We start from the raw sequence: 9,372 nt of genomic DNA, 5'->3' as shown, positions 1-9,372 counted from the left end.
TAGAGATTGTGGACCTCTGGACTTCTACTTTAGGACGTAGAAAGGTAGTTTGGGTAATGCTTTGACTACATTACTAAGTGAATAAGATGTGGTTGGATTTTCATATTTGAGTTTGATGAATGCCATTAAAGCTTTTTTTTGAGTATGCGGAGCATTGCACAAGTGTGTGTTATCTTTATAATAATTTCAGTGCACAATATATAGGTTTGACTTTGAAGAATAGCTTCTGTGTCTCAAGAAATAATAAGTTGAACTCATTTTAAGTTGTAAGGTGGATATGACATTTAAAAAAATTGAGAGATATGCTCGTTACTCCTATTTTGTTGAAAATAATAGAATTACTCGTGTTTTCATCAGCTTTATATCAAATAATCTATGTCATTTCAATCTTTTTTTGTCACATGATCTACTTTTCTTACGTACTTTAGAGATCTAGTGCCTGAGAATGAAAGGCCATTGAGAACGACACTTGTGTCGTTACTGAGATGAAAAGTTCACATGATCTACTTTTCTTGCGTACTTTAGAGATCTAGTGCCTGAGGATGAAAGGCCATTGAGAACGACTCTTGTGTCGTTACTGAGATGAAAAGTTCTAAGAGAACGGCACAAGTATCGTTTAGAGGATGAAAATGTCATTGAGAACGACACTTGTACCGTTACTAAGTGAAAAGTTCTAAAAAAATGAAACGTGCCGTTATCGAATTATAATTTGTTTATGAGAACGGCACAAATGCCTTTTCTAGAGCTAGAGAAACGAACCGAACAAAAAATTTCGAGTATTGAGTAAGTGGAACCGTCTTGTCCAAATATAATTATGGAACCGTTCAGATTCGGTTCAGTCCGGTTCGATTCTGTTCGGTTCCGCACCATAATTACATTTTTTAACATTGACAACAAAACTACATAAATACAACTAATAACATATTCAATCATAGCTTTTAGGAAAAAAAAAAGGGCACTTAGGCTAAAAATTTTAAAAATTAGAAATGAAACAAATAATTGGATTTAGAAATTGGTTGGGTTGGGTTGGGTTAAGCTAGCTAGGCTAGGGTTTGGGAGATGAAGTATCAATCAAGCACCTAATTTGTTAATTTGTTTAGAAAAATTAAAATAATTTGATTTATTCAATATAAAAAAATTAGGAAGATTAGATTCTTATTCGATTCTTTGGTTCTTGGTCTTGAACCGAGAACTGAACCATAGTCGTCGGTTCTCGATTCAGATACCCGTTTGGATATTTAACTTGAGAAAAATTGTTGGGTTCGTTTAGAGAGTTTTGCCCAGTCCCAGCCTTTACTGTAAAGAAAACAACAATTGTATCGTTCTATCTATAAACATGAGTATATGAAGTCATGACCCATTCATCAGAACAACACAAGTGTCGTTAAATGTCGCTTGTGTCGTTCTATCTTTAAACACTAGTATGAGCTGCCACGACCCGTCATATCCTCAATAATCGATGATTTGAACTCATTTCAGTTGCAAGATGGACACATCGTATACAAAGTTTGAGAGATATGCTCATTAATTATATTTTCTAACGAATGTAGATAACGACTTGTAATTTCTCCAACTCTATATCGTATAATCTATATAAATTCTACCGTTATTTGTCACATGATCAATATTTTCTGACTTTCTTAAGTTATAGGGTCCAATACTTGAGGTCGTTGTAGTGAAAAAATGCAAAATATCGAAAAAAAAATTATCGAAACAGCAAAAGTGCCGTTAACGTCACTTGTATCGTTCTGTCTTTAAACACTAATATGAGCCACCACGACCCATCCTTTTCTTGATAATCAATGATTTGAGCTAATTTCAGTTGCAATATGGACACGTCGTGTACAAAGTTTGAGAGATGTGCTCATTAATTATATTTTCTAACCAATGTAGATAAAGACTTGTGATTTCTCCAACTTTATATCATATAATCTAGGTGAATTCTACCGTTATTTGTCATATGGTCAACATTTCTAACTTTCTTAAGTTAGGGGCTCCAATACTTGAGATTTTGTAGTGGAAAAGATGCAAAATACAGAAAAAATATCGAAATGGCACAGGTGCCGTTAAATGTCACTTGTGTCGTTCTGTTTTTAAACATTAATATGAGCTGCCACGACTCGTCCTATCCTCGATAATCGATGATTTGAACTCATTTCAATTGCAAGATGGACACGTCTTGTACAAAGTTCGAGAGATGTGCTCACTTATTATATTTTCTAACGAACGTAGATAACGACTTGTGATTTCTCCAACTCTAATCATATAATTTCTGTGAATTCTACTGTTATTTGTCACATGATCAATATTTTTGACCTTTTTAAGTTAGGAGGTCCAATACTTGAGGTCATTGCAATGGAAAAGATGCAAAATATCAGGAAAATCATCGGAATGGCACAATTGCCGTTAAATGTCACTTATGTTGTTCTATCTTTAAACACTAATATGAGCCGCCACGACCGTCCTATCGTCGATAATCGATGACTTAAGCTCATTTCAGTTGCAAGATGGACATGTCGTGTACAAAGTTTGAGAGATGTGCTCATTAACAATATTTTCTAATGAATGTAGATAACGACTTGTGATTTCTCCAACTCTATATCGTATAATCTATGTGAATTCTACCGTTATTTGTTACATGGTCAATATTTCTGACTTTCTTAAGTTAGGAGTTCCAATGCTTAAGATCGAGGTCCAATGCTTGAGATCGTTGTAGTAGAAAAGATACAAAATATCGGAAAAATAATAGGAACGGCACAAGTGCCATTAAACATCACTTGTATCGTTCTGTCTTTAAATACTAGTATGAGCCGCCATGGCTCGTCCGATCCTTGATAATCGATGATTTGAACTCATTTGAGTTGTAAGATGGACACGTCATGTACAAAGTTTGAGAGATGTGCTCATTAATTATATTTTCTAATAAATGTAGATAACTCCTTGTAATTTCTCCACTTTATAATGTGTAATCTATGTGAATTCTATTGTTATTTGTCACATGATCAACATTTTTTATTTTCTTAAGTTAGGGAGTTCAATGCTTGAGGTCGTTGTCGTGGAAAAGATGTAAAATATCAGAGAAATCATCAGAACTGCAAAAGTGCCGTTAAACGTCACTTGTGTCGTTCTGTCTATAAACATGAGTATACGCAGCTACGACCCGTCCATGCCCTAAGAACCAATAAGTTGAACTAATTTCAGTTGAAATGACACACCTCGCCCTATGTAATACCACTAGATCCGGACGTGGCATGCACCAATGATAGATACCAACTAAAAGTCGAACCCACCATCAAGTCTACTACAAATACAATATATCACTTTTTATACATCATTTTTCTAACAAAATTTCAGCATTATCTCCCCTGTAAACAGGACTAACCAACCTGTGATCAATTTCACACAAGTCCCAAACTATAGCACAGCACAATAAAGATAAGCCGAAATCTTCACTTTTACGAAGAAATACAATAAAACATACATATGGATACATAATACATGGTGAGCCACATAACTATCTACAAGTGATACAAAATCACATCTAGACATGAACATACGTCCCAAAACACTGACTACATGTTCTATGAAGTGAGTCATACTAACAAACTCTGTCGTGTGGCTCTGACTCCAAAATCAAGGATCAACTCCAAAAGATGCACAGATTCTCAACCGCTAACTGATAAGGAAAAACGTGGAAAAATATATGAATTGATAGCTTAGTGAGTGGAGAAGTTCAAAATAATTATACTTTTTTATTTATATATTTTTATTGAAAATCATATTCATATCATTTGATAATTCACAAGCTACCATCATGTAATTATAGCCAAAAAGTGAAATATTCACATAAGGTCATAAAATATCATCTTAAAATCATGATATAAACATCAGCTGATAACCATGCTATAATCTCATCACATCAAACGTGTTGAAAAATCCACCAAAAATGTACCATCTGACTGAAATATATAATCCGCCCCTCGGGCTAAAAACTTTCGCCACGGGCTTTTGGCCCCTTCGTGAACGAAAGTCGGTCTCAAAGACCTCTCATAATTAATTTTAGAACACGATCAAGGTCACTCTGTAAACTATATGTACATAATCAAGACCAATGTTAGGTCAAATCCCTTCGTGTAGGATAGAACACGACCAAGACCCCTCTGTGAACTAGAAGAAGTATAAAATCATTGGTACTTTTCTAGCTGATCTCAATATTGCATGTCTCGCATACCAAACAAATCTCAATATCACATGTCTTACATATCAAGTCACAAATATGCCATAAATAATCTTTAATATTCCACATGTATCATAATAAAAGAGATTTCCATAATAACCATGTAATTCGAACACATAATTGCACATACTTTAACAGTATACTTAATTTATAAATATTTTAAATATGTTTATATTTTTCCACTCATAGAACTATGTACGCCAAAATCAACTCGATTGGTACGTTGTCTCGATATCCGTATCGCCGCCTGAAATATAATATAATTTTTAAATCAACAATTAACTAATTTAAGTAATTTCAATAATTAAATAGGCGATACCCAAACAAAATTATTTCACGTTTAGGCGATTTCTAAAGTCTCTTTAATTACTAAAATTAATTTTTCTTTCATTTTACTCAATTTCATAGTTTATTATACTTAACCCCTTCAATAAAATTGAATTTAATCTAACTTAACAATTATAAAATCAAACATAATCTTTCAATAAATAACTTTTACTTACCATTCAAAATTGAAAAATTTAAGCCTAATAGTATAACTCACTTAATTCCTAACACGTTGACAAGTTTTCCCTTTTTTTTTCCTCTTTTTTCCTTTCTCTTTTTCTCTCTTCTTCTTCTCTGTATAGTTCTTTGTGTGTGTGTGTGTAATGTGTGTGTTAAAGATTGGATTACGTTTATATATAATACATTGGAAATGTGTTGGTTTGATAGCCGCCTGCCGTTTGGTTTCATCCTTTGTCATTTTTTAATTTTTTTTGAAGTTTGACTTTTTTTTCCTTTGTTTAATGCATTACATGAAAGATGGGCATGTCATTTACAAAAATTGAGAGATGTGCTCATTAATTATATTTTCTAATGATTCAATACAATGGCCTATGATTTCACCAACTCGATATTGTATAACCTATGTCAATTCGACCGTTTTTTGTCACGTGTTCAATCTTTTTGACTTTATTAAGTTAGGGGACCCAAAGTTTGAGATCATTGCGTTAGAAAATAAGCAAAATATTTGAAAAATCAACAGAATGGTACAAGAGTTGTTAAACGACACTTCCGTCGTTCTGTCTATAAACACAAGTATACGCTGCTACGATTCATCCATGCCTTGAGAACTAATAAATTAAACTCATTTAAGTTAAAAGATGGGCGCTCTGTTTATAAAAGCTGTGAGATCTGTTCATTAATTATATTTTCTAACGAATCAATACAATGATATGTGATTTCACCAATTTGATATCGTATAACCTATGTCAATTTAACTGTTCTTTTGTCACGTGATCAACCTTTCTAATTTTTTTAAGTTAGAGAATCCAAGGTTTGAGGTCGTTGCGTTGGAAAATAAGTAAAAATATTTGAGAAATCAACAGAACGACAAAAGAGCCGTTAAACGACACTTGTGTCGTTCTGTCTATAAACACAAGTATATGCAGTCGTGACTCATTCATGCCTCAAGAACCAATAAATTGAACTCATTTAAGTTGAAAGATGGGCGTTCCGTTAACAAAAGTTGTGAGATATGCTTATTAATTATATTTTCTAACGAATTAATAAAATAACTTATTATTTCACAACTCAATATCTTATAATCTATGTCAAATCAACAATTCTTGTAGCGTGGTCAACCTTTCTATCTTTCTTAAGTTAGAGGATCTAATGTTTGATGTCATTACGTTGGAAAATAAGCAAATTATTAGATAAATCAACAGAACGATACAATAGCTGTTAAACGACACATGTTGTTCTGTCTATAAACACTAGTATATGTAGTCATGACGGATTTATGCCCTGAGAACCAATAAGTTGAACGCATTTTAGTTGTAAGATGGACATGCCGTTTACAAAAGTTGAGAAATGTGTTAATTAATTATATTTTCTAACAAATCATTACAATGATTCATCAACTCGATATCTTATAATTTATGTCAATTCAACGTTTTTGTCATGTGATCAATCTTTCTGATTTTCTTAAGTTATAAGATTCAATGTTTGATGTTGTTGCGTTAGAAAATAAGTAAAATATTGAAGAATTCAACAGAACAGCACAAGCGTCGTTACTGATAATGAAACGACACTTGTGTCGTTCTGTCTATATACGCGAGTATAAACAACCACAGCTCGTTCGTGCCCTCGATAATCAATAAGTTAAACTTTTTTAAGTTACAAGATAGACATGCCTCTTACAAAATTTGAGAGATATGCTTATTTATTACTTTAATCGCCTATTTATTATTATGTATATATTGTATTTGTACTTTCACCAACTCGATAACATATCAGACATATCGTTTCAATCGTTCTTTGTGACATGATCAACATTTATATGTTAGATACATTAGATAGTCCATTATTAGATATATTTTCATTGAAAAATCAAACTACAATAAATATCGACTGTAGTGTTGTTTTTCGTAGCAGAAAATGGCTGGAGTGTTGTTCTACCTATCAGATAACAGTTGAAGCACCATTCTCATCCTATAGTTGCAGACAATACAAAAAATAACACCAACTAAAATGTTATTCAATAAAAATGTATAATATACATGAAAATTCTAAAAGTGTCTCTCTTCTTTCTTCAAATATAATGAAATTTTTCAATGTAGATAGTATGCTTATCAAACTCTTGTTCAAATGCTCAAAAGATACTCAAAATAGGTGAAGACTGTAATAGATAAGAGAATTTTAGAGTAATAAGTATGGTAGTTGAAGATGAGAAAACACGTAATTGTGATTTGAAAACCTCAATTTGAATTTGGGAATTAATTGGAATGAAATGGGTGTTAGAGTCTTTTTCTATGGTAGGGATATTTATAACATTTGCCATTGTTCGTTTATTATATTTCATAATTGGAGGTCATTTAATCAAGAAACGTTGAGAGAGGAATAATTAATCAAATACATTCCCCATTTTAGCTTAAAACAAATAAAACTAACCCGCTATAGACACATCAGATTAAGGACCAATAGTGACTTTTTCATAAAACAACGGGCCGTCATCCATTGTTAAATTCTAAACTAGTATTGTGGTAAGTAAAAACCCTAACCAGTGGGGAAGAGGGGATTTCAAATATCATTTTGAAAGAATCATAGAAAAAGAAAAAATCTTTAACAGTGGACATGGATATGGAAAGTGAGTTTGATCGGATCCTTTTCTTCGAGCATGCTCGCAAAACAGCGGAAGCCGCCTATGCCAAAAACCCCATCGACGCCGATGTTCGTACAATCTCTTCATATACTTATTGCTGTATAAATATATGTATATATATGTTTTGGTTTAGTTAATTGCGTGTATGCGTCTTGCCGGTAAGTGTGGAATTTTTATCATTCGTCTCTTTTCTGGTGAAAATACTATTTTTTTTCGTTGTTTGATGCAGAACTTGACGAGATGGGGAGGTGCGTTACTGGAGTTATCTCAGTTCCAGAACGTACCGGATTCGAAGAAGATGATTTTAGGTACATTGCCTTACCTTCATTTATTTTCGGCTTATTGTTGTCGCTAAAGAGCACGTTTTGTTAAGTCTTAAGAAATTTAAGTTAGTTTTGAGTAAATTTTAGTCCTCAAAAACACTTGTCTATCCTTTTTTCCCCTACTCTTAAGCAAAAAAGTACTTAAAGATTGAGAAGTAAGCTTTCTGATTTCAGACATGCTCAAAATATGCTATTTTTGTCTAAACTGGTAGAAAAAATATAATAAAAAAGAGTTTAGTTAAAATTTATATCTACGGGTTTGGGGGAAAATAAAGGAAATGATATAATCTTGTGTAGGAATTGGGTATTGGTAGGGGACTTTTGTTACCGGTTGTTAGGGGAAAAAAAGAGGTAAAAGATTAGCATGACTAACCAAAATTGTTGCTTTAAATTTCTGTAGATGCTATATCAAAATTGGAGGAGGCACTAGAGGCTAGTCCGAGTAAGCACGATACTCTTTGGTGCTTGGGAAACGCGCATACATCCCATGCATTCTTGACTCCCGATCAAGATGAGGCCAAGGTTTATTTTGAAAAGGCTGCCCAGTACTTTGAGCAAGCTGTTGAAGCGGTAAATTTAATTATTCTTGCCGTTAGAATTTGCTATTTTATTTTTTTAATATTGCTTTAATGTTGTTCTTTCGGGTGCAGGATCCACAAAATGAACTTTACAAAAAATCCCTAGAAGTGGCTGCCAAGGTATATCCATTTGTTTTTAATGTGAACCATTTGTATCAATTTTCATTTCCCGGTTAAAATTTATATATCATATTTTGCTTAATTACCATTAATAATTTGAAGTTCAAGGCATTCAAGGCACAACAAGGACTCGCGTGTTTTTCTTTAAAATTCTTGGGTCCTGCTCCAGTAATTGGTCAAATTGGTTCAAACATTCTTGAATGTTGTAGAGGTGGGGAAATTATTTTGGTATAGATTATTGGGTGTTTAAACTTGAAGATTGATTGCTGGTCATCAAACCAGCAAATCATTTGTTCTACAACCCACTTTTGGTTAGCTGGTCTTTTTGTATTTACTCTCAGCTATGTACGGTTTTGTGCTTCCTTGGTGCATCTCTTTACATGTAGACAAGTTTTCTGATTTTTGTTGCTCATATAGTAAACAAGACGACGACCAGTTCAATGCACGTTATTAGGTGAAATGTGAGATTTCTGAATTTAGTTGAATGTCTCACCGGGCTACTACAGAACATTATCTTACACAATGTCTTGATTTTCCTCGACAAACTGGGCTTTCTCTTCTTGTCTGTACAGTATTGAGTATTCTCATTAAATCTCCATACGAGGTCTTGTGATGTTGGATCTTCACTTGGGATTTTCCTCTGTCATACACTTATTCTGTCTGGGGCATGTAAGAATTTAAGGTTAATGGTATGATCAAAGGAATAAAGGATATATATACCATGTTTCTTTATGATCTAGAGTATCTATTATGAAATAGTATATCTAGCAAATGAATTTAACCTTAGGGCCTGTTTGATAGGTCCATTTTCCACCCATTTGTGCTGTTTGATAGCAAAATTTTACCCGGAAAATGAATTCCCTCCCTCCCACCCATGTGACCCATTTTCCGTGAATTTGTGGAAATTGATTTTGGTGGGAAATAAATTTCCAGGTGCTTTTTTTTTTTTTTTTTTTTTTTGGGGAAGGG

At 33.2% G+C, this 9,372-nt stretch overlaps 1 protein-coding gene across 2 annotated transcripts in view; it reads left to right on the top strand.

Moving 5' to 3' along the window:
• Positions 1–7,210: 7,210 nt before the first annotated feature.
• The window catches only part of LOC111373953 (mitochondrial import receptor subunit TOM20-like), a 4,626-nt gene continuing 2,464 nt past the window's right edge, over positions 7,211–9,372 (top strand). The window contains exons 1-4 of one of the 2 annotated variants that reach the window (XM_022996557.1): positions 7,211–7,450; positions 7,612–7,690; positions 8,106–8,275; positions 8,356–8,403. In XM_022996557.1, coding sequence (XP_022852325.1) covers positions 7,355–7,450; positions 7,612–7,690; positions 8,106–8,275; positions 8,356–8,403 — 393 coding nt within the window. In that variant the 5' untranslated portion in view covers positions 7,211–7,354. The remainder of the gene's footprint in view (positions 7,451–7,611; positions 7,691–8,105; positions 8,276–8,355; positions 8,404–9,372) is intronic. The other variant, XM_022996556.1, reaches the window with a different exon arrangement.

The sequence above is a fragment of the Olea europaea genome, unplaced genomic scaffold, assembly GCF_002742605.1.
Source record: "Olea europaea var. sylvestris unplaced genomic scaffold, O_europaea_v1 scaffold1185, whole genome shotgun sequence".
NCBI lineage: Eukaryota > Viridiplantae > Streptophyta > Magnoliopsida > Lamiales > Oleaceae > Olea > Olea europaea.
This window is presented reverse-complemented; position numbering and strand designations above follow the sequence as displayed.